Genomic DNA, 25,746 nt, shown 5'->3' with positions numbered 1-25,746 from the left:
GACTACTTCATAATTTCGAGGGTTAATGATCTTAAGATGAAGAGTTCCTTTCTCTATTCATGTTGTCTTCCTGGCAGTGCTGGTTCTTCTCCAGTTCAGTTGAGAATTTCATTACTTAACTCTGCCCTGGTATAGTGGTGCGTCCTAAAGTCACCAAACCATGTGAAGACTATCCCGAGTCTTTAGCACATCCCATAGCTAGTGGTGCTGCTGAAGGAACAGTCAAGCAAACCAGCATGACCCTCACCCCAAATCCTGAGTGGCTTCTCATTGAAGACCCAGGCCTTCTACACTCTCCCTATCCAACCTCATTGCGAACCATGTCCTGCATCAGCCACACTGGACCTATATCTGGTGCCTGACCCCATGCATGTTCATCCAGGATTACTGGTATTCCAAAGCACGCTTTGCTCCTCCCAATCTATTTAGTGAGGTACTGGTAAATGACAGCTGTTTCTGGGGTGTGTTGGTGGGGGGTGAGACTTGACTTGTACTGTCTGACAATTGCCATGTTGTAAATATTATAAATACACCCACCATTGTTGAGTTGCAGTTAACAGTGTGACATCACTGAATGTGGAGTTGGGAGATGTACCCAAGTGGTCCGTACATGAACTCTTACACACTGTCCCCTCAAAGGACAAAATGATGTCTTGCACGTATCGGGCACCCATTATTGACGGAGGGGTAGGGCGGAGGGCTGGACAGTGGCCTGAAGATGAGGAGCCCTGGACTAAGAGTGAAGCAATGGGAATGAATAAAAGATATTAAAGACTTTCTGAAGTTTCTAATTAGAATTGTTAGAACTGACATCTTAGATACAGAAGATAAGGAAAAAGAGTGTCAAAGAATGAAGCCAAGTCTTAAAGACTGAGAGGCTAGGATGAGGGCCCTTACTCTGACTGGGAAGCTCAAAATTTGATTTTGAACATACTGAATTTAAGCTAATAGACCTCTGTGTGAAGAGATACATAAACTACTAGAAATGTGGAGTGGATTTCAGGGGAGAAGACCAGGTTAAAGATGAAATTCTTGAAGTCATTTGCTTATTTTTATTTGAGAAAATCTAGGAAAAAATGAGAACAGAAAGGTAAAGACCAGATATTTCAAGTTGAAATTATCTTTTTAGCTTTTAAAAATGTATTAAAAGTTATTAGTGATTCAAAATTCAGGAATGCTTATGCCAGTGATTTAAATAATTATGATAAAATTTTTTAAATTTTGAAATTTTTTTTTAAATAATGGTTTCTTTCCCTAAAATAAATCCTCAAATTCTCTACAGATAAGGAAGAGGTGGCTTCTTCCAGTGAACACATGTTTCACTGACTTTAGGAGTGTTTCCATTCCTTTTTAAAATAAAGCAATTATGTTGTTGATGTAACTAAAAAAATTAATCTGGTGCTAGGACAATTTGATGGACAGGTGAAATGACCCCTACTTCATTCCGTATTCCAGGTAGATTGAAAGCTTAAGCGTGAAAGGCTAAGATAGGCAAATAACATAGGAAAAAAACTTTATAATCCAGGAGTAGGAAAGATGTCTTAAGCAGGACACACAAAGTGCTAACAATAAAAGAAAAGATTGATAGACTACACTATATGAAAATGAAGAACACATGTTTATCAAAAGGCATGAAGGTGAAAAGGCAAAGCAGAGTGGAGGAATATATATAGTAGGAAAATAAAGTGAATATATTCAATAAATGAAAGACTATCCAGAAGCAAAATGGACAATATATTTGAACAAACACTTCACAAAAGAGAAAATCCAACTGGCCAATAAACATGAAAAGGTGCTCAACACAGCAGGACACAGGGAAATGCAAATTCAAACCAATGAGATAACAGCACTAGTACCAGAATGGTGAAAATGTTTCCATTTTTGTTCAAGTATCAAAGACATGAGCACTTGTGCAGGAGGAAACTGGTAAAGAATGTTCGCGGCAGCACTATTTGTAATAGCTAAAACCTGGGAACAACCTAAATGTCCATTAATAGCAAAATGGATTTTTAAAAACTGGTATATTCACACAATGGAAACCTCTAAAGCAATGAGAGGAAACTACAGCCACATGAAAACCACACGGATTAATCTCACGACATAGAATTGAGCAAATGAAAACAAACGATGGAGGGAAGAGGCAAGCAAGGAAGTGACTACCATAAGCGTGAAGAAAATGATTTTTTGGAGGGAGTTGTGCCTGGAAGGGCACAAGTTGACTTCTGGGTTGCTGGCAATGTTGTTTTTTGATTCGTGGTTGCAACAAGTGTTCTTGAGACATAAATTCTTGAACCTGCACACTTGTGTGGTATGCACTTTCCTTAAATGTTAGATTCCACACGTTTAAAATAAATTCTGTAATGTTAAATCATTGCTATATTTAAAAATATATGGCACCTACCCCTTGAAAAGAGCATTCTCCTAACAGCTGTGAGGGTTTTGTAATGTAGAAATATATTTTCGTGGAAAAGGAGATTTAAAAAAAACACGAGTGTTTCTCGTTAGTAATCTGTACACTGGGATTAAAAGGAGCTGATATTTGTCCCTACTAGAAACTTTCCCATAATAATCCAAACAGACCTTATCTTCTGTTCATACAAATTCCTTTTTATGAGCCATTTTAAAACTTAAATTTATTCGCGTTTAAGTGGTTTGTTCTGGAAGACATATCAGCCTTTTAAGAAAAATGGGACTTTTTGTTGTGGTGGTTTTAGGCATTGTTTTGGACACTCTATTCTCTCTCAGTATAGAGAGAAAGCATTCGACTCTGTTGGACCTACGTATTCACAAAATGTTCATTAAAGCTTTGGCTCATACCAGACCTCGTGGGACTGCTGGATAGATGACAGGGTCGTCGCTTCAATCAAAGGAGGTAAAGATGCGAGCGGCTGCTTGTCTGGCTTTGCACCATCCAAGGACCTGACGATCCTTACATCCTAGACCTCGCTAGAATGAAAATCCGCCCACCTTTTCCCAGATAACTCTACTATCGCTTAAACTCCTCGCGGTCCAAGGGCGGAACCGGAGACTCAGGCAGGAGCGACTCGCGCTCACTTGTCCGCGGAGCCAAGTTTCAGGGAGGTCCGGCCCCTGCCCAGCGCTGTCCACCGCGGGGGTCTCTCGGCTGCCAGGGACCGTGCGCGGCGCCCCGGCGCCCCCGAGTGGAGGGATAGGTAAGGAGGAAGAGGGCGGCGGGCTGGGCGGGGCGGGGCGCGGTGACGGCGCGGAGCGGGGCCCGCCCCTGGCTCCCACCCTCGGAGCCCACAGCGCCCGCCCGCCCGCGGCCGCACGGGAGCTCGTCCAGCCCCGCGCTCCGCTCGCTCGCCCGCCCGCCGCCCGCGCCTGTCTGCCCGCCGCCCGCGCTCTCCCCGCCGCCGCCCGCGCCAGCCGCAACCCCCGCACTTCTACGGCCCGGTAAGCCCCCTACCCGGCCGGGGTACCCCTCGCGCTCGCGGGGCTCCCTGCCCCCGCGCCGGGGCTCCAGCCATATCTGGGCAAAATATTCAGCTGTCGCCGCCGCCGCCAAGAGGGACTGAGCGTGGCTCCCTCTATAAATAGCCGCCGCCTCGGGTTGCCTGCGGGGCCGGGGAGCCGGGTCTCGGGGTCCGGGGTCTGGAGCTCGGGTCTGCGCCGCTCCGCGCGCGCGGACCTGGCCGGGGCGCCCTCCTCTTGGGACCTCAGCGCCACAAACTGTTAACCCGAGAAGGACCTGAGGGCTCTGGACGAGCAGCCCCGGGGCCGGGGAGCTCCCCTGCTGGACTCCGGCGCGGCGGGGCTGCGCGTCCCGGGCGCTCCGCTGGCTCAGGTGCCCGCTGCAGCCCCGCGCCGAGGCTCGGCCGCCCGCCTCTCCGGCTGCCGAGAGTTTTGGGGTGGGAGTACGTGCTCACGTGGCCGTGGAACTGGGGCTCGGGCTGCGCCTGTCTGTGACAGGAAAAGTTTCCCAAACTGCGGGAGGTGACGGGATTTCCAGCACCAAGATACACGCGTTTTGCGCGGAGGTGGAGCGGGAAGGAGCCTGGAGGCAGGAGCTCCCTGGCCGTCGCCAAGTCACAGGGTCGCTTGGCAAATCCCCCATCGTTCTCTGGGACTCAGTTCTCCCCTTTGGTTCCCGCGATGGAGCTAGGAGCCGGGACCATGGCAGCAGCAGTAGTAGGCGCGCTCTTGACCGCCGGCCCTCCGCTCACCTGTTCACCGGCCCCGGGCCTGGGACGCCTGGGGCACAACCGGAGAGGTTGCGGAAACCCGACACTTTGGCGGTCCCTCTGACTCGGGTCGTCTTTTATGACCTGCTAGAACCCTCTGAATAGCCTGGGCCATACAGCCCCAGGAAGCGTGCCCCACGGTAATTATGGGCATCTCTCCTGCTAGCAGTCATCACCTTCACAAAGCAGCCTGTGACTCAAACAGCTTTAGACCCACAGAACTGGGCAGAGCAGAGGCTCCAGGCCAGCCACTCCCCGGCCTCAGTTTCCTCGACCATAACAGTGCCTCTGATGTGGCTCTGAGCCTTGCAGGTACACCCCCCATTATTACCGCTTCTGCTATTACCTGACCCTGCACTTCGCCTTCAACTTCGCCCTCTCACATTCTTTGAGATGACCAGTCCCAAGCGTTTTCATGTCCAAATCACAGAACCAGATAGATCTCAACCCAGGATTTGGACGGTCGGCTAGACCACCAAAATCTCCATCTCTCTCTCAGTGGTGACAGCCATTTTGTTCTCTGTGAAGGGCGGCTGAGCCCCCTGCTCAAGGTCACTTCTGCTGGACACACCAGGAGGTCTGCGGTCTCCACCAGCCTTTCTCATCTCTTTTCTGACCCTTCCTGCTGCTGAGGCAGGTCTTGGGGATCTATGAGCACCCCATTAATGCCCCCTCTTCTTTAATCTGCTGCTGACCGAGACTTTCCCTTGCTCAGACAATAGCACCTCATCCTGAAGATTTTTGTTCCTACCTTACTTTCTATTATATATTTTCTCTAACACCATCTCAAAGCCTCACAGATAGAATTAAGAAGAAATGGAGACAAATAGGTTCTCATCAGTTTAGCCCCATTAACAGCAGAGAGTGAAAGCAACAAACACTGTTACTTTGATGTGTTAATTCTCTTTAAGGAGCCAGTCTTGCGAACCCATGTTTAGGAAGGTCTTGGCTCCTGGGTTCCTCCCAGCCTAAGTGAAAGCCAGTGTCCTCTAAAAATAACCTCCACCCACTTTATCAGGGTCTCACACCTTCTCACTCCTCCAGGGTAGGGCTGCTTCCTGCTGCTCAGCAAAAACACAGAAACAGGGAGTAGGTAGTGGCAGCTCTGAGTAACAAAAGACAGACTGATATGGATCCCACTCTGCTCAGTCCATCTGAGCCTCAGTTTCCTCTGTACAATGGGATAGTAAAAGGACCCCTGTCATAGGGCTGGCTCTGGGGATTAAGGGTAATGAAGCAGGGAAAGCCCTCAGCCCAGTGCTTGGTACCTGCGATGATGTTATTGGTGTTAGTGAAGGAGAAGAGGCAGAAGCTAATGGGAGGCGAGGTAGAGACAGCCTACAACTCTCTTAAAGTTCGGGTGAGAAACGAAGGGAAAGGGAAGGTAGTAGTTGCCGGAGACAGGACTCAGCGGGGAGGCAGGTGTTTCTGGGATGAGGAGTGTGAGAAGAGAAAGAAGGACCAGGAGAGGAGAAGACAGTGAAAAGAGAATCTAAGAGGTGTGCACATGGTGGGGACTGAGGGCCTTCCTTAATGACCTACTGAATGTCACAGGCTCTAGAATCAGATTCCTCTAGAATCAGATTTAGCAAAGAAAGGGTAAAATGAAGCCGATCCAGGTTCAGATTCCTGTGTCCCCTTGGCAGCCTTCAGTATCTGCAAAGGAGGGTGTTGAGGGCCATGAAAAGTGGTTTGACTCTGCCCAGGGGCCTCGTGACCTTGGTCTGCTTATTTCTGAAATGACATCATCTATCGATGACTCCTGCTGAGCCCAGTCATAATGGCCTTTTCCAGTCAATGTTTTGATTTTTCGGTCTTGCTAATGGACCAGCCAGGCTGCCAACATTTCTAAAGAGGCCAGGTCACTTTTCGCTTAAAGCCAGAACACCAAATAGATCAATTATTTGGCCACTAGGAGCCATTATCAGTTTAAAGCTACAGGCCTATTTCTACAGAAAAACATGGATCGATAGCATGATTCTGGGGCTCTTTCCTCTCTTTTGTTTTGTTTTGGAAAATCCTCCTTTGGTTAATCATGATAGGACCTGACTCTCTTTGCTCTTCATGATAATGAAAGAATGAGCTCATTGGAGTCAACCTAGGACAAGTCTGGAAGGTTTTCTTCGATGTTAGGAGGTACTCGGTCTTTGTCTGATCTGAACTCTAAACAAGCTCAAGCATTCCTTTTGTTTCTCCTCTTAAATCCTTTTTTTCCTCAGAGAAAAATGGATTTGTGAAAGGGCTGGACATTACTGTGCATGAGGAGGAAAGTGGGAGGGAGGGGAGGCAAGTACGGCACATCTCTCTCTCTCTCTCTCTCTCAGTTCTCTTTCTCAAGGTCCCTAGCCCAAGCCGCCATTCATTCTGGGGCTTTTAGGGCAGTGACCCCAGGGCCATTCCTGGAGATGATTCTGGTGGGTGATGGGTTGTGGCCAGTGGGATGGATGTTCACTCTCCACGTCCGCGGAAACTGAGAGAAGCAGAATTGCCTCTTAGCCTCACTCAGCCATCAGGGACTTCTCTCTTTTGCCCATCCTTAAATGTTGATGCCACTGTCAACCCTATTCTCTTTTCACCCCACACCCTCCTACAATCCCATTTACTCCCATGGCTTCTACCACCCTCTGTGAACTCGATGGTTCCCAAATTCATGTGTCCAGCCTGGACTGCTCTCTTCCTGTGACTCCTGACAACTGGACAAAGCCCATAGCGCATCCCAAAGAAACTTCACAACCAACAGACTCAGTCTCAGGCTCATCACCTAGTGCCACTCCAGTGTCCCTCTCTTGGTTAACAGTGACACCATCTACCAGGCACTGAGCCAGAGACTTCCCTTCATCGCCCCATTCATTTGGTCAAGTGTCCTGCCAATTCTACCTTCCTTTCTATCTCGCCTATGCATTTCTGTCCCCACAATTACTACCCCAGTCCATGATTTCTCAATCTTCCCCCTGAGCTATTGTCAGAGCCTCTTTAAAGCCTTTCTTCCTCAAGTCTTTTCTTCATCTATGCTGCTGTTAAAAGATCTTTGTGAAACATAGGTATGACTGTGTTATTCCTCTCTCCTCTGGGACACCCCATTTCCAACCAGATTCCTTAGCATTGAATACCAGGACCATCTAAGACCTGGCCTCAAGCTTTTTCTCCAGAACCATCTCTTGACACTTGCACAAAATTCTCCTGACCTGCTGGTCACGGTGCAAGCTTGCATAACTTCATGCCTCCCTGCATTTGCACTTCCTGTTCCTTCTGGCTGGAATGCTGTTCTTTTCCTTCTCAACATGGCAAACTTGTAATTGTCCTTTAAAGTGAAGTTCCTCATTGCTTCACCTGTGCTCCCACAGGTTCCTCAGAGAACCACCATGATGTGTTCTCAATGTAATCCTCTGCTTCCATCCTTTTCTCTGATTAGATTGATAGCTCCTCGGTTACTGTTTTTTTTGTTTTGTTTTGTTTTGTATTTCTAATCAGGTCTCAAAGGTTGGCATAGTGTAAGTACTTTATGTTTTAGTAAATGACTGACCTTTGAAGAAGTGAATGAATGAGTAAAAGAGTAAGCATAAGAAAGCCCTGCGATAACCATGGCAATCACACAGATCAACCAGTAACATGTTCTCCACCCCACCAGACCATCAGCTCCACAGGACGGAAACCACACCCATTCTGCTCCCCACTGATTCTTAAGACCTTGTCAGCCCAATCACAACAAATGGAACAAATGCATGATCTCATTCGAAACTCTCAGTAAGGAAGAAGGGCAGAAGGGCAGGTCTTATTACCCACTTTCTGTAGATAGGACAGTGAACCTCGATAGGAATTGTTCCAGGTCATTTGGTTGGGGAGTGTATATTACAGAAAAATCAAATTGCTCTCCAAGGCTTGGAAAACTTGTGAAATGAGTGTCTCCAGCATTCGAAGCACTAGGGATCTTGTTAAAAATGAAGATTCAGTAGGCCTGGGAAGGGCCTGAGAATCGGAATTTTCTAATAAAGCTCCTTGTTTCTAATAAGTTCTAATAAGATTATTAAATAATAAGCTTAGTAATTCCTAAAAGCTCTAATACACCTAATGTGATGCTCGCCCTGTATATACAGACAAGACCACTTTGAGCGCCGAGATGAGCGCTAGTTATCTCAAAGTTTTCCCTTGACCATTGCATTAAAGTGTTTTCATTAAAATCTACAGATGAATGAATTCCTTTAAGCCCTGACTGAAAATCAGGGTCTCTTTCTAGGTTTTTGTTTGTTCGTTCGTTTATTTTAATGAAGTTTGTGCCGGTGCACAGAACACGATGGGGCACGTGGCGGAAGCGCACAGAACTGGGTGGAGTGCGTGGAGAGGGGGCAGTGTGGTGGGCCGCATGGGGAAGGGAGGAGCAGGCCCAGGGCTGAGCGATGGAGCAAAGAGTTGGCGGGAGGGGCATGCAGTGGGGCACTTGGGGGCGGGGCACGGGGCGGGGGCAAGGTCCCATGGGAAGGGTTAGGCCTTGCGGCACTGGGTTGTTTCCACCTTCTTCAGCCTTCCCGCCTTCTCTGCATTCTGGAGAAATTTAGGCCCAGATAGGGCTTTAAAGTCAAACTGCCCAGTTCCTGGCCAGCATAGAACTTGCCCTGAGTGCCAGAGGTCCAGGCTCCTGTGTCCAATCGCCTTTTCAGTGTTCACCGCCTACAAATCTATGGGCACAGGGTGAGTGCCTGGCCCATGCTGGGGTGGCCATGCAGATGCCACCTCAAAACTCAGAGGACAAGGAATGGGGGGAGTCGTGAAGACAGACTTCCTCTATGCAAACCCAGGAAGATTTAAAAAGCCAGACTGGATGGCCACATTGCATGCCTTTGTTTCTGCTTTTCATACTGCATTCCACTTACACCATTAACAGGGTTTGAGGTGGCTTAAAATAAACCTGCACAGGCAACATAACTGGTAAGAACAGAACATTTAAAATCACAGGGCAGAAAACCTGCAAATTAGGATCTTAAGACTCCGAGAATCTGATGGGGAGTAAGGATGCTTGCTCCAGAAAAGTGAATACACCCATAACATACCCATACACCCAACAGTTTGCACGTCACCTCGGTGGGTGCGTGGATCCCCCAGGTTGAGAATGCTCAACACAGAATAAGGAGAGAAAATTATGCCAGTGACCTGGCTGATGATGGCAACTGTATTTGGACACTCAGATCAGCTCTGAGATATATCGTGACAGCCAAGGGGAAAGGGAAACAATGGGAGTATATTTCACATCTGATTTAAAAAAAAAACAAACCACCAATGTGTCAGGAAAGAAAACTTTTCTTAGCCCTGATTTTCGGAGTATATCATCATGATGGGGCACTAGACGGGAGGCAGTTTTTCACAGTGGTTAAGGATGCGGAGTCTAGAGCTCACCTCCCTAGGTTCAAATCGAAGGCCTGCCAGTTACTGTTTTTGTACACTCAGGTGATTTTTAACTCTCTGTGCCTCAGTTTCCCCATATATCAAATGAGGCTGTTGCGGTTTTCCCATCTGTAAAGTGGGGTTGTTGTGGGGACTAATTTAATTGTTGTATGTAAAATGCTTACACCGGTACCTGGGACGTTGTTAGCGTTTGTAAGTATGAGCTATTACGGGAATACAGCATAGAGTAGTATGTGGACAGTCAGATTGCCTGCCCGGATTGAAACCTGGCTCTACTACTTACTAGCTTTGTGATCTTGGTCGGTATACTGGGTTCAATAGTGTCCCACCCCCAAAGTCATGTCCGCCCGGGACCTTGGAATATGATCTTATTTGGAAACGGGGTCTTTGCAGGTATAATTAGTTAAGACGAGGTCACATTGGGCTAAGGTGGGCCCTAAATCCAATGACTTGTGTCTTTATAAGAGGAGTGGACATGCACAAGGAAGAAGGCCACGTGACAACGACGTCAGAGATTGGAGTGGTGCAGGTATAAGCCAAGGAGTGCCAAGGATGTGGCCAGTCCCAGAGGCTAGGCGAGAGGCACGGAACAGATTCTCCCTCAGAGCCTCCGAAAGAACCACCTCTTCTGACATCTTGATTTCTGGCCTTCTGAATTGCATAGGATAAGTTCCTGTTGTTTTAAGCCATCTAGTTTGCAGTAATTTGTTATGGCAGCCCTGGGAAACTAATACAGTCAGATTAGTGCACTTCAATTTCTTCATCTGTAAAATGGGAATGAAAAGGTACCAACTTCACAGAGTTAAGATTGCATGAAATAATCCATGTGAAAGCTTATCCCTATGCCCATTGTGTAGTAATGGACAGAATAATGCTTGCTTTTGTAGGGTACAGTGTCTTGGTGGGCAATAATAGCCTCAAGGATGGTATTATTAGTATTCTGTTATATGTCTACACTGGAATTTATTTACCCAATGCCCTATTGATGAACTTCTATGTGATTTCCAGTATTTTTGCTGATCTAGATAATAACCAGATAATTTGATATACATTTTTGTACAATTCAGTAACTATGCTGGTAGGATAAAGTACTAGAAGTGGAATTGCTGAGTCAAAGGGTGTGTGCGTTTGGATAGATATGGCTTAACTTGCCTTGACAGAGGATATACCAATGTAGACTGCTCTCCTGTGTGAGAATGCCAGTCTCCACGTCTTGTGAACACTGGGAACTCGACTTTTTCATCTTTGTCAGTATGATAGATGAGAACTGATATCTCTCAATGAAATTTTCTATAATTATGAGTAGGCTTCATTATCCGTTCATGTGCTTATTAGCCATTTTTATTCCTCAATTTTCACTGGGCTGTTCTATATCTTTTTTTGTAGGAATTTATTGTCTATTAAACAAATTAGCCCTTTGTTCAGTGTGCAGCAAATTCTTTTTTTTCCTGAACTGCCATATGCCTTTTGGCATTGTTCATACTAATATTCATATTGGGTTTTCTGAAGAAACAAAAACGCATTTCATAAAACTATACCTCATGTTAACACCTGCCATGAGGCAAGGTGACAGAGTTTGTGTTTGTAAAATGGAGAACGAGAATAGGAGTGAGCTTTACAAACTTTTCTACAAGCCAGCTTTTACTCTGCCAATGGTTTTGACTTATGGCTGTCAAAGGCAATAATAATGCTAGGTATTCATTCCATTCAGCAAAACTGCCTTTAGCACTTGAGAAATGCAGGACTTTGTGTTGGACCATGGGAGACAGCGATGCTTTCCCTCAAGGAGCTGTCAGTCTTCGGGCAGGGGTACAGTAAAACGATGCCTCTGTTGGCATCTCCCGTTTGTATTAAGATATTTGGTTTGCTAGAAACCTCTTAAGCTGATAAGGGGCCGGTGAGAGCTCGTGGGGGCCTGTCCTAGGGAAGTTGCAGAGATGTGGGGAGAAGAAGTCACCGAGTGGGCAGCGGCATGGTTTGCAAGGCAGGTGGTCAGGCCAGCTGCGGCAGGGAGACGGTTTCAGAGTCTTTTCTTGGGACCCTGTTGCTTACAGTGACTGATGCAGTGACTCAGACACCATGACGACTTCAAGAGGTGCAAAGTGAAAGCACAGCCTGGGCCTTTCTAATTTAAACTATTTGACAACTTTGACAGACATGTGGACCTTCGAAGCTCGGTGTGCCCTAGGGTGGAGCTCGTAGCAACTGCAGAGAGGGATGGAGTCAAGCACCGTGTTTAGTTTCTCTGCTTTTCCGGAAGGTACTTTCCCATATGACTAAGAGAATGAGATCAGCCAAAGAAAATAAACGTAAACAGGCCAGAAAATAGTCTTTTAAATACAGCTGGTCCCTCAGTCCCCATCTTGTCTACTCAGTGGCCCCAAACATGTCTTCCTCAATAGAATCAGGCCTTGAAGGGCCTTTCATCTCATCTTGTCAACTCCCCAACAGCTACGTACCCACTGTATTTTTTCACTTATAGGATATTTAAAAACAGTCAAAGCTAGTCTATGGTTTCAAAAGTCAGGATAGTAATTACCTTTTAGGGACATGGACTGGGAGGGGGTATAAGGAAGCTGGCAATGTCCTATATCTTCATGAGTGGTGTTTATGGAGGTGTATGCATAAGGGAAAATTCAGTGAGCTGTACTCTTACTTGCACACTTGACTGTATATAACCAGTTCCTTATTAAAAAAGAAAAAGCCCTTCAATGGAGGAATGGGAGCCTCCAGCACGAAGACGAGCAAGACTGTCATTACCCTTGCTGTGGCCACCATACTTTTATTCATGCAACTGAGATCACACCGTGACTTTTGGGGCTAATGCCTCATGCTGTTGACTTACCTTGGGAGGAAAGCCACTCGAGAACCCCCAAATCTTCCTCGTGGCTGCTCAGCCATGTGTCCTAGTGTGTGTGGGGTTGGCTTGTTGGGCTGAAGCATCATGGGACCGAGGAAGGGGAAATACAACCCAGCAACCTGTACCAAATCATCCTTTATTTCATTTCCTCTTCACAGCACCCTTTGAAAGGTAACTGTTGTGCCTTTGCTTAACAAGCGAATCCATGAATCTCAGAGGCACTAAGTGACATGCCCAAGGCTGTACAGACAGTTAGAGCCAGGGAAGGGGTTTTAGCCCAGGCCCGTGTGACCCTAGTCTAAGCTTTCTCCAGGATGACCAGACAGGAGGCTCATCTGTAAAGTGGGGCTAATGGCCCAGCTTGTCCCCACTCTGAGGGTGGTGGGCGAAGAGATGATGTGTGTGACAGCACCCCAGGAATTTCAGTGTGAGTTGTATCCTCCCAATTTAACCGTAAGCTTCCTGATGGCAGGAGACTCTCTTATTAATTTCTGTCTCTCCCACAAAGGCCCACCGTGTCCTGCACTGTGTGGCTCCTCAATAAATACACTCAATGAATTAGGCTGTGGAAACTGAGATCCAGAGAGGTGTAGTGCCTTGTTCAAGGTCACACAGCAAGCCCTCAACCAACGTCAGGATTTGTAACTAGGTCCCCTGACTCACATCCCAATGTTCCTCTGCCACTGCACAACGGCCCCAGCTTCCTGTAGACCACAGGGACTGGAGAGTCCAATGGGTTGGAAGATCCTAGGGAGGAAAAGGACCATCTCAGGTGACAAGGCTGAGCCTGGCCCTGGGGTCTTCAGGGTGTGCGTCCTGGGAAGAAGGCCGGGAACGGGTTATAGGCTGTGCAGTTGCACAGAGCCCTGTTCTCAGAAGGACCCTGTGTTTGGTTGAATGCTTTGAGATACTTTCTTGAAATTCATAATTTTGTCTTTGGATTTATATTTTTAAGTGACGGTCCATGGACAGTGGATCACAGCTGAAGCCTCAGCTCACATGAGGTCCCACTTCCTACTGTCTCTGCTTTCCAGGAATGCGTCCTTAGACTCTGGCTGCCTCACCTCCGGGCACCCCCAGATCCCACCTGCCACCCCCTCCCACCCCTGCCCAGCTGCTGCTGGGGCTCTCCACCTCCTCACCCCCTGCCTCCCGGTGCATTCAGCTGACAACTCTGCAGGACACGCCTCTCTCATCCACCCCTGACCCATAAACCTAGTGTCGTGGCACAGAGGTTGCAGTACCCTTGCGATCACCCTTCTCTGTGTGTTGGGCCAGTGGCCCATGGGAAGGGGGGCACCTGGCTTGACTGCCCAGTCCCCACCCAGGGCAGGGCATATCTGTCCTGCATCTGGCAGGGGAGGGAAACTGGCAGCCAGTGGACAAAGGTGTGTGAGTCTCAGCACACAGGCACCTGTGTAGATGACGTTAAATAATAAATTAAATAATAAAAACAGCATAACAGATTGAGAGAGAGACCATGAGAGGAGGGAAACACTTTATGTCTTAGTACCTTTAATTGCACTTCTTTTCTGTTTTTGAACAAAGGACCGCACAATCTTACTTTGCACTGGATCTAACAGATTCCATAGCCAGCCCTGCCTGGGATCATCAGCGGGGCACGGGGAGCCGCTCGGGGCTTGTGCAAGGACCCCCTGGGGAAGCAAGAAGGCAGGAGATTGGGACCTTGGGGGCTGGGAGAGCTTGGCCAGGTGTCTCCTTCTCCCTGTCTGTGTGGGTCCCATCACAGGTGACAACACACCCCAAGGCACACGCACTTCTTGCCCTGCAGGGGGCATGAAACTGCAGGCGTGAAAGTGGTTGTTTTATAAGCTGCAAAGGTTTCTGTACATTGGAGTGATTATTGGTGTAATTATTATGTCACATTTTATGACCCTGTTCTAAAACATAAACATCGAGGAAGTTAAGCTCCCCAAACTTCCATTATCCGCTTGTCTACCCCTCCCACACCTTGCCTTCCTCCCCAATCGAGGACCGGTTGACTTTATTTACTTGCAGGTCACTGGCCTGGGATAGAATAGGGTTGTCCACCTGGCTCCTGGGGGTTGTCAGGAGGCTGTGTCCTTGACTGGCTTGCGGTCATGGCGCCTTGATCGGAGCCAGGCCGGAGTGAGCACTGAGACATGGAGCTGGTCAGAGGCGATGCTGCCCTCCCTCGCCTTCCCAGCCTGGACAGTGGGCGCCACACTGTCCTCCGCTGGGCAGGAAAACACAGCTTTCACAGGGCTACTCACGAGGCGGTGGGAGGAGAGAGCCCACAGTTCACCAATAAAAAGGTTGGGGGCGCTGTGGGAGGAGCTGTGCTCTAAGGACTTCGTGCGACTTCAAACTGCAGAGAGGGTGTCTCAGGCTGAAAGAACAGAGTGAGCGCAGCCCAGAGGACTGAAATTTCAGGGATGCTCAGAGATGAGTGGTCTGGAACAGCTGAAAGGGGAAGGGCAGCCCCAGGATTAGAAGCTGGGGACATACAGAGGCAGCCAAGTCTCTGATGGCCTCAAACCCCAGGCTGGGGAGTTTACTCTCTGTCTGTCCTAATGCGGGCTGTCGAAGGTGACTTCAGAATTGATTTTCACAAAGATCTTTTGAAGGCTGAGATGAGTGTGGACAGAAAGATAAGAGAGCTGAGGCAGAGAGACCATTTGGGAGGCCGTTTTGATAACATGGATTTTAAGACGGCAAGCGCCATAAAATGGGAGAGGAGGGACAGACGCGAAGGGTGTTAAAAGGTCGGATTCTAGCCACCAAAGGACAAAAAGTGTACGATTCCACTCGGATGAGGCACCACGAGTCGTCACATTCACAGAGGTAGAAAGTAGAATGGTGGTTACCAGGGGCCGGGGGTGGGGGATGGGGAGTTAGTGCAGAGTTTCAGTTGGAGAAGATGAGAAAGTTCTGGAGATGGATGGTGGAGATGGTTGTACAACACCGTGAGTTCACTTAATGCTACAGAAATGTCTACCTAAAATGGTAAAATTTATGCTAGGTATATTTTACTACAATTATTTTAAAAAATTGTAACATGAGAGGGAGAGAAAGAGAGGATTGACAGACACAGGATCTACTAGAACTGGGAGAAGCAGGGAGGGGAGAGTTCAGGCTGACCCCAGGTGTCTGGCCTGGGTGACTGATGGCGGGCAGAGGTGCCATCACCCTGGCGAGGACACGGTGGCGGCGGTGAGGTGGGCCGTGCTCAGGGTTGGGCATGTTGAGCCTGAAGGACTCCAGGACAAGTGCCCAGCAAGGAGCCTGAGCTAGAGAGAGCCCATCTGAGAGTCGTCAGCTTTATGTTGATAACAGGCCCCGTACAGGAGAGAAGAACCCCAGGGGGACTGTGAAAAGTGAGAAGAGGGCAGAGCTTGGGGCAGCAGGTGGGCCAGGAAGCATGCTTCATCAAGGAGACTGAGAAGGAAGGGGCGAAAGGTGGAGGGGAACCGAGAGAGTCTGAGCTCTTGCTCTTGTTTGTCTGCAGCTAGCAGGGACTCCTTCAGGTATCTGAGTGTGGCGAGAGGGGTGGGCCTCCTAAGGGTTGCGGGAGGACAGGGGCCTCATGGGAATCCAACATGAGTCGTAACAACCCAGACCTGAGGGAGCGGGGACTGGGCGCTGCTGGGGACATGGTGTTCTCCGTCTCTCTTTCAGCCCCGCGAGTTCTCTTGAGGACTCTCACTCCACCACACATCTCACACCTCATGGCCTCGGCTTCCACATGCTCGTCATGGCCCCTCGCTTCACCCTCAGCTTCTGCTGCTACCCGCCTCACTCTCTCCTTACATCTCAGTTCAACGCTATAAAGCCTTGAATCATATTCCCCCAAAGGACATACTTGCAAATATGACTTTATTTGGGAATAGGGTCTTGCAGATGGTCAGGTTCAGATAAGGCCATGAGGGCAGGGCTTAACCCAATATGACTGGTGTCCTTAGGTAAAGGGGACATTTGGACACAGACACACAGAACTGGGAGACTGCAAGGCCAAGCCTAGGAGCACGGGAGGCTACAGAGCTAGGAGAGAAGCATAAACCAGATTTTCCCAGAGCCCGCACAAGGACCCAACCCCACCAACACCTAGACTTTGGGCTTCTAGCAACCAGAACTAAGGGACATAAATTTCTGTTATTTAAGCCACTCGATTTGTGGTGCTTTGTTAGGGCAGCCCCAGTAAACTAATACAAATGCCAAGAAATAAAGAAACTCATATTCACCCAACTCATCCTTTTTTCTTGTCCCAGGCAACCTCATAGGTCACTGACTTGAGCCAGGTACCCATCCTGTCCAATCAGCTAAGGCACGGATGTCACATGATATAAAGCATGGCTGCCCCTGAGAGGTGCCCTTTGAAGGAGGGCAAGGGAGAGATAGCTGTCTCAGAAGGAACAGGGGACATCTCAGGCACTCTCGTGTCCCTAAAGCCAAAGAAAGAGAGAGGTGCAGGCTTCAGTGATGAGGGATCATGGTATAAATTCCTTTCGCCAAAGTGCCTTCCAAAATAGAAGGACAAAGACAGGAGGAGAGAGGAGATGGGGTATGAAGAATCAACTTTGTAAATCAGCCTTTCTTCACCCATCAGTAAGACATTCGCTGTGCCTGAAATAAGAAGATGGTATAACTGGAAAATATTCATTTAAACTTGTGACTCAGCTCCTCCTGACCTCAAGGAAGTACAGTCCATAAATCAAGCTGCCGCTCCAGCACCTCCTCCCCAAGTGTCCCCACAGGGGCAGATGCTTGAGAAGCCATTAGAAGTGACAGGACCCACTTCAGTGAGAGATTTAAAAGCACATTTGGTCCTCCAGGAGCTTCCTCATCTCAGAACTTTCTCTTCTGAAGCTTCCTGATGGATGGCCTCAGCCCTTAACCCACTAATTTTTACTGTCCAAACCGCCTAGTTTTATTTCCTGGCACAGCTCGTAAATTCTGTTTTTTAAAAATATATATTTAGCAGCAGCTTAAGGCTCCCATTGTTGAGAAGCAGGGTGGCCAGATGTGCTGTTAGTGTAATATACACACCAGCTTTGGAAGACTTAAGTTTTTAAATGTGTTTTAAATTTATTGAGCTGCCCTTTTTATTTTTCTCATCAGCCCTTACTCAGGACCCAGTATAGAAAGCAGGTAAGAGAGGTGCCATTCTGCTTCAGGGGGTGGGGAGGGGTATGCTGGGAGCCCTGGCAGCTTCGTCAACCCCTCCCTCCCTGTCCTTCCCATCTTGGGCTCCCCACCCTCCCAGACCTGGTCCAATTTTTCCATTTTAAAGATGGGGAAACAGAGGATTCGAGAAGAGAAGGGACGTGCCCAAAGTTCCAAGGACACGAGACCAAAACCTAAATGTGCTCATTCATTACTAGCACATCCACCAGGCACAGGGCTAGGCACTGGGACATGAAGACAAATAAGACTCAGGTCCCTAATGAGGGAAATTACAGTCCGATGATGTGGGGGGTGGGCAGAGCGGGCGGGGAGGTGGGGGAGCAGGGTGTGGGGGAGGTGGTGGCTCCAGTGGCAACCTCATAATACTGGCTCCTGTTTGTTAAGCCTGGGTGTACCACTCACCAGCCCTGGGCTTTCTACCTTGTTTCCTTGTTGTCAATCCTCACAACACCTTAGGGGGTGAGTACTGTTACCCTCTCACTACGTAGATGTGGAAACCCAATCCAGTGATTTTCACCTTTTTATTTCAACAGCTAAATTGGAATCTCAAATAAATCGGTCAAAGTCAGGGGTGAGCCCTCTGGCTTAGCCTCCTTAATTCCCCCCACAAAGGCCCTGGAGGGGCTTTCTCAGAACCTGAGCTGTTCCCTGGGCACATTTAAAGACCACTCATGCGATCCAGTTCTTGGATGTCTCCAAAAGGGGCTGGTTACATGCAGAATTTCCCAGTTCGTTAATGCTCATTTTACAGAGGAGGAGAGGAACTCCTTGAGCGTCCCCAGGGCAGTTACACAGCTCCCACTTCAGCCAAAGTCCTAAGCCTCTCAGGCCCGCATCCATCCATGCACTTCTTTTATTAGGGCAGGAGGCCTTTTATTAACGGCTATACAATACCATCTCCTCCAAGCCGCATTTTAAGGCCGAGCTTGCGGTGGGCTCTCGTACCACAGGGTTTTCACCTCCCTCTCACCTTTTCTCTTCTCCACCTCCCGTTCCCCCTTGTCACCGACTACAGGAAAGTCTTGCTTTAGAGAAACCGTTCCTGGGAGCCAAGCGGATGGGTGCGGCTTGAAGCCGACAGCTTCCAAGTTTACCTTAGGCGTCCTCCATTCCTCTCAGCTTGTTTAATGTCACGCTTCATCACTTTGTCATATTCACAGGACACCTGACGTTAGAAAAGGCCTTTTAAACCCTCTGGAATAGGACTTTTTAAATTCAACAGCACCTTGGAGTATGGAAGTGGGTCATTAACTTCCTTGTGCGCACTGAGAGGGATACTCGATTGTCAGGAAATTAAATGATTGCGCCCCTTGGGGTGGCCTGCCACCTGAGCCCCGAGAGCCCCGTGCCTCCTTCAGTGGGTTCCATAGCTGCCACGTACTTCTCTCTTCCCGCTCCTTCCAAGTTCCTTTTTCCCGAGCTCACTTTGATATGGATTCCTCTCTCCGCTGTCCCCTCTTTTTAGCTCATCACTTTTCCAGGGTCCGTCCATGACTTTTTCTAAGGGTTTTGGTGCAAATCATCTAGAAAATGAGTCGGCTGGGAACGATAAGCATGGGAAGCTCCCAGAGTCCAAACCTGTCCTCGCTGTTTCTGTCCCTAAGTCCCTTCTTGTGTGTCTGAGTAGCTCCCTTCTTGTGACCCAGAGGTCAGTCTAAGGCTGTTTTCCAAACTTTGTTTCATGAGATTCCAATTCCACTAGTTTCTCAAAGACACAGTTTAATGGTCAGAAGGACTGAGAAATTCTGCTTGAAACCTATCCCTCGTGGAGTCATCCAGTATATGGAATTCACACCAAAATTGTTGAGAAGTCCGGCAGTTCAGAATTCTGTGGAACTTCATAAAACCCAAAACCTGTTTGAGCACCAAAAACGTGTTTTGCAGCCCACCTAAGAGATGCTAGTCCAGAGGTGTCTCTGTGAGTTGACTTTGGAAGCCTCCAACCCCTTTACTAGGGTCCCTTTTGGCCCTGAAGTAGAGACTACAGATCCTGTCCTGGCTCCTCTCAGAAAAAGCCAAGTTAGGTTATTCTCTGAGAGCCTCCAGGAACATTTTATTTTCATCTATACCCGAACATTGTCAGCTGCTTGTGCTTTCTTTGGAAGTAAATAGAAATGAATCAAGGTGGGGGCCCATTTATGGTCTGAACATTGCATTCTTGGGGTCCTGTCAAAGGAAGACGTCAGGAGAGAGCCATTCTTAGAGGAAAGGATGGCACTGGGTTTTTCTGTATTTGGGAAGCAAGTTCTTTCTTATCAAGCCAGCTGTCACACACTTGGATTTCACATACAAATATGTCCATACATGCACAACCTTACATTAATAACATGTATCTCTGCTTTGGGAAATGGAGGTTTTTTCTTTTAGCTTAGTGAACTTCAGTTTTAGTTTATTTTTAATTAGTAACTAACCTCTTTTTAAAAAATTTATTAGGTGGTGGTTTTTCTTAGTTTTGGTATCTCTCTACTCTGGAAAATCCCATTAGTCATTTCGCAGACGAGTCTTGGGTTTTGTTTGTTTGCATGGGGTGGGGAGTATCTAAAAATACAAACTGCTATGAAAAAGGTGATGCTGATCGTATTAGTTTGCTAGGGCTACCATAACAAAGAACCACAAACTGAGTGGCTTAAACAACAGAAATTACTTGTCTCCAAGTTCTGGAAGTTGAAGATAAGGTATCGGCGGGGTTGGTGCCTTCTGAGAGCTGTGAGGATCTGTTCCAGCCTCTCCCCGGCGCCTAGTAGTTTGCCGGCAATCTTTGGTGTTCCTTGGCTTGGGGAAGTATCACCCTGGATCTCTGTCTTCATTATCTTCATATGGTATTCTTCCTGTGTGTGTGTCTGTCCAAATTTCCCCTTTTTATGAGAACACCAATCATATCAGATTAGGGACCCACCCTTCTCCAGCATGACCTCATCTAAATTGATTATATCTGCAACAGCCGTATTTCCAAGTAATGTCACATCTGACTTGCGATGTGGTACTAGGTACTGAGGTACTGGGGGTTAGAACTTTAATATATGAATCTGGTTGACAGGACACAATTCAACCCATAACACCCATTCTGTACAAAATACCACATTCCATTCTGCAGCATTTAAGGAAGCCCCAAGCTGCTGCCTCATCTTTTAACCATCAGCTTCAGAAAGCAAGGCTGATGTAGGTCAAAGGACAGGTGGGAACAGGCTCAAACACAGAGATGCTAGCGACTTCTGCAGCAAGCTGACATTTCCCATGTCCCAAGAGGAGAAGAACCAGAATCTCCTCGAGGCTGTCTGACTGTACCAGCAATGGCAAGTAGAGAACTGGAATTGGGTTCATTTCAGTAAAAAAAACTTCCTGTGCGGTCCTTGGGTTGGGCCCTGAGGAGAGCGTGATTAAGCAAACCCAGACCTTGCCATGCGGAAGCCGAGGGAGACAGACGTGCGAAAGATGCAGAGATGTGGACCCAGTGCTGTGGCCATGATGAGCTTTGCTTAGTGAGGGGACACTAAGGCTTTACAGGGGAGGTGATGTGTGAGCTGGGTTTGCAAAGTTATCAGACAGTTTCAGCCAAGCTGGAGCACGGAAGGGATTAAGGCCCTATTGTGTCTCCCAGGTTAGGCAAGAGGCAATATGGTAGAGTGGGGAGCACCTGGGGTCTGAGGATAGGGGTCCTAGGCCATCCCTCAGTTGCTTCATTGGTAAAACGGTTTTAGTTAAAAGACTTGACTTACAGGGTGTGGCATGAGGATCGAATGAATTCACATGGTTATGGGAAGTAGCAGAGACAGGATTCAAATACAGGTGTTAGGTCTCATCCGTGCCATGGCACATGAGGAGTAGTCTTCTCCAGCAAAGGAGAGAGTAGCCTGAGATGTGACAGACCTGGACACTGGGCTCCCCCAGGCCAACCAGTTCTTCCCTCTGAGACAACTCCCTTGAGAGTAAAATGAGAGGTCTGGACAAGACAGCCTCCTTCTGGCCAGGACATTAGGTGACTCAGTGAAAAAGGCATCAGATATAATGGCTAGAGCAATGAAGACTTGGAAAGCCAGCAGACCTGAGTTCAAATGGTGGTTCTGCCACTGCTTGGCAGTGTGATTCTTGTGAGTCGCTGAACCTTTCTAAGCTCAATGTCCTCATCTGTAAAACGTCCCCATAACAGCAGATGCCTACCTCAGAGAGTAAATTAGAAAACCCTTCCGAATTGCTTAACACACAGCTTGACGTATGGTAGGAAGAGTTAGCTGTTACAGTTGGCCGCTTTTTGTGAGGATTGAATGAGACGTTATAGGCGAAGGGCCTCCAGGCATCAGGTGCTCAGTTAACCACTGACAACCCCTCCCCCCATTTTAAAATCAGCTGTGGCAGAATTTCCAGAATTGATATTTTTCATTAGGGTGTGCGGTGAAGGGTAGAGGTTTTGTGCAGAAAACTATTTAAACTACTTGAAGAATAAAATAGTTTTCAAGCACTCATAAACCCTTTACAATTACTCATAATTAGTGGTCATACCAATACAATAAATTATGAGATATTAAATCACATACCCTCAGGACTTTCACCTTGCAGTTTTACTAGGGAACTAGACCAACTTAGTGCATTATGCCACTATAATAATATTATCCTGATGATTCATAAAACATGCCAGGCTACCATGTGAATGACAAGCCTTTATTTGCCCTGAAGTGAGCAAATCCAAGAAGGATCTTTCTAAGATCTTTCTCTTTCTGGTAGGTCTGAAATCAACACAGAACTCAGAAGACAAAGACAAATTCTTCTACAATGTCGTACAGACAAGAACTAGAGAAATACCGTGACTTGGATGAAGACAAAATCCTCGGAGCCCTAACAGAGGAAGAACTCAGAACCCTGGAAAACGAGCTGGATGAGCTGGACCCTGATGTGAGTGGGCACTAAAGGGGACCACATTGTCACAGGTGCAGGGATGGCAACCATTACCATGTGGGGGAGGAATAGGTGCAGACTTCCGAAGCTCCCGCCTCCCCTTTCCTTCAATGACGATCACATTGGAATAACGTTGCCTTTGTAGGTGTGTGTGTGTGTGTGTATGTACGTGTGCGCATGCGTGTGCATGTGTGTGTTGTGTTAAAGCTCTCTAACAGAACCAACAGGATGTGTATATACATATACAAAGAGATTTATTATGAGAGATTGGCTGTCATGGAGGCTGACAAATGCCAACATCTGCAGTCAGCGAGCTAGAGACCCATGGGAGCCCATGGTTTTGTTTCCGTGAGTCCAGAAGCCTGAGAACCAGGAGAGCTGACAGCCTGGCAGGCTTGAGACCCTGGAAGAGAGAGCCGATGTTTCCATTCCGTTCTTTTCCTTGATATTCCCGTAACTTAAGTGTGATGACGTAAAATTCACGATGCTTAAATACTACAATATAAGAGCAACATATTTTATGTTACATGATAAGAGACTAAGAGAGGGAAGAAAACAAAGATATTTACTTAACACACACATAAAAAAATATTCATAACAAAATTAGAAGGAAACACTCATGATGATTATAGTCCTTGTTTCTATAACTGGTCACATGGTTGTAGCTACCTTCTTCCACTACTTATTCTGCATTCCCTTTGCCTTTAGCAAACACCTAGCCGGTCACGGTTTTTTGCCTGGTTGGCTTACCCAGACTTTCCTTTCTGAAGGGCCTAAGCTTTTAGTAATTCTGCCTGGATTGGATTGTAGTCTTCCATTGACTTTAATCACAGGGCATGGTAATACTGAGAAAACCCTAAGCCGTCTTTCTGACTTCCATTGTGGAGAAGCTGCCTGATTTCCCTTTGACAATCAGGATGAATCGCCCCAGCCAGTTTCTCTGCCTACTGACGCAGAGGAGGTCAAAGTGGCCAGGTGACAGTTAATCCAGTCCAATGGAATCAGTATTGTCTCTCCTGATGGAAGCTTTCATTCCTTTGGAACTAAGACCTCTAGGCCAGCAGAACATTAGGTCACAGGAATCGGAAGCAAAAATTTTGCAAATGGGTCATTAGGTGCCCTTGATTCCTGGCCCATGAATCCTGACTATAGGAGAAGCAGTACCATATATTGGGCACTGATTCGGAGCAGATACAGACTCCTAGAGAACCTGGCCCCAGCCCTGAAAGGTAGCCACCGAGCTAGCACTGTAACCAAGTCTGCAAAAGCCCATTCCGCTCTTCTACCCAACTAACTGCTTCAGGGTGGTGGGGGACAGGTGTCATGGAATGAATTAACTAAGAAATAAAGGACTAGAAGAGTCCCTTTTCACTAGTTTGATGTTTTTATTATTGCATTTTGTAGTTGGCACATTTAAGAAGTGTGTTTAATGCTCAGAATTCACCTCTACCATAAGGATCATAGCAGTAAGAAGCAACAAGCTCCCCGGTGATGTCTGTGGTTTGGCCAGCCACTGGGAGCTGGGAGCAGGGCTAGACAAGGACTCCTAAGTGGCCTACTAGACAGAGACCTTCATCCCATTATCTCTATCCCAGGTACCCAGGTCAATGCCCAGCATGGAGAAGGTAGAGAATTAATGTTACTGAATTCATTTTCCACTTGATATGCTTTAAAAATTACAAACAAAACATTTCAAGCCTTAAAAAAAAAAAAAAAAAAAAACCTGTCATTGCTCAACTCCAGTTTAATGTGATCCATAAGCAAAGAACACTGCTACACGGTTTCACCCACCCTCCAGTGACCACAGCTGGTGAGCAGGAGTGTAGGTTAGCAGGAAAATGCAGGGCTAGAGGTTAGAGATCCCAGTTCCAACCCTGGCCCTGTCTCTTATACTCCATGTGACCTTGCGGCTGTCCTTGCCTAGACCTCAGTGTCCCCATAAAATGAAATGGTGGAGTTTGTTGGTTCCTCTTAGGTCCAGGCTTCTATGAGCTAATAACCTGGTCTTATCTCCAGATTTGATTAAATGGCTTCTTGCTAGATAACCCAGAATCCTTGTCTAGGGGTCCTGAGTCCTTGGCCTATAGAATGACAGATCCACTCAGCAGCATGCTGTCAGCTTGCTGTTCACGACTCTCCCTGCCCAGCCGCAAGGAGACAGTTCCTCTGATGAGGTTGCTCAGGGTGATTAGAAGGCAGCATCGATGGGAGAACTCAGGTTCCGCCTCTTTCCCCTGCACTGTGGCTCCTCGTTAGCCTGGGTTTCTGTAAAAACAAGTGACGTGGGCAAGGAAGAATCAAACATCCAGCTTTGTTGCTATAAACTTATTCTGTTCTACTGCTATCCTAGATCACTGCCACACAGAACTACAAGAACAAACAGCTTTAAAAAGTGAGAACAAAAGGAGGATGTAGTTACTTGTAGTAAACTCAGTAAACATGGTGCAGTTACCTACCTGCCAGGCGCCAGACCCCGTGCCGGCTCCTGACAGGGAAGCCTGGTGGGGAGTCTGTCCTTTGGGTGCTCAGTCTGGTGGGAAGCTGGCACAATAAACTATGTTCTAAATAGAAGCAGACAGGAGCTCAGAAAGAGGATTAATTCTTACTGGCGGGAGGCTTCACAGAGCAGGTGATATTGGAACTGGGCCCTGGATTTTTCTAAGTCAAGAATAAAAACAAAGCCGAGTGAAGGCCACGAGCAAGGGCTCTTATAGAGAAGGTAATTGTATAGAAGGTAGACAGGGACTCTCGGCGTGGTTACGTGGAGGGTTAGATGAGCCTAGAAGGGGGTTTGGGCTAGATAAAAATGGGAAGGGGTTGCTGAAGAGATTGAGCTTTTCTCAGTAGGCCCAGGGAACCTTTGAGGGGCAGCGACTCGGTAGCCTTGCTGTGTTAGGACAGATGGACTAGAGGAGTTTCCAGGGAGCTGGGTGACAGGTGGAAGGGGCTCACGTCAGAGCCACCGTTTTCCTGCCCGCCAGTGGTGGGAGAATTCTTTTCTGAACAAAGGGCCCCTGCTGTTCTCCACAACCCTTCCACCCTATTGCCAAAACTTTGCATTTTCTAGGACAGAGAAATGCAGATACCCCGGGGGGCCCGCAAGTCCTGTTGCCTGTAGCCTCAGGACTTTTGGAGTTACCCTGAGCCACTGGATGGAGATGAGGTTAGATTAGGTTGTGATTGCAAATCAGGCAGGTGATGTCAAGGGTCAGAGACAAGTATCAGACCCGA

General features: G+C 47.6%; 1 protein-coding gene across 1 annotated transcript in view; it reads left to right on the top strand.

Annotated features, from left to right (window-relative positions):
• Positions 1–3,336: 3,336 nt before the first annotated feature.
• The window catches only part of TMOD1 (tropomodulin 1), an 82,242-nt gene continuing 59,832 nt past the window's right edge, over positions 3,337–25,746 (top strand). Inside the window, exons 1-2 of the mRNA XM_016146275.2 lie at positions 3,337–3,414; positions 22,345–22,512. Coding sequence (XP_016001761.1) covers positions 22,393–22,512 — 120 coding nt within the window. The 5' untranslated portion in view covers positions 3,337–3,414; positions 22,345–22,392. The remainder of the gene's footprint in view (positions 3,415–22,344; positions 22,513–25,746) is intronic.

Source organism: Rousettus aegyptiacus, unplaced genomic scaffold (assembly GCF_014176215.1).
Source record: "Rousettus aegyptiacus isolate mRouAeg1 unplaced genomic scaffold, mRouAeg1.p scaffold_m13_p_3, whole genome shotgun sequence".
NCBI classification, from domain to species: Eukaryota; Metazoa; Chordata; class Mammalia; order Chiroptera; family Pteropodidae; genus Rousettus; species Rousettus aegyptiacus.
Note: the sequence above shows the minus strand (reverse complement) of the source record. Positions and strands in the feature narration are given on the sequence as shown.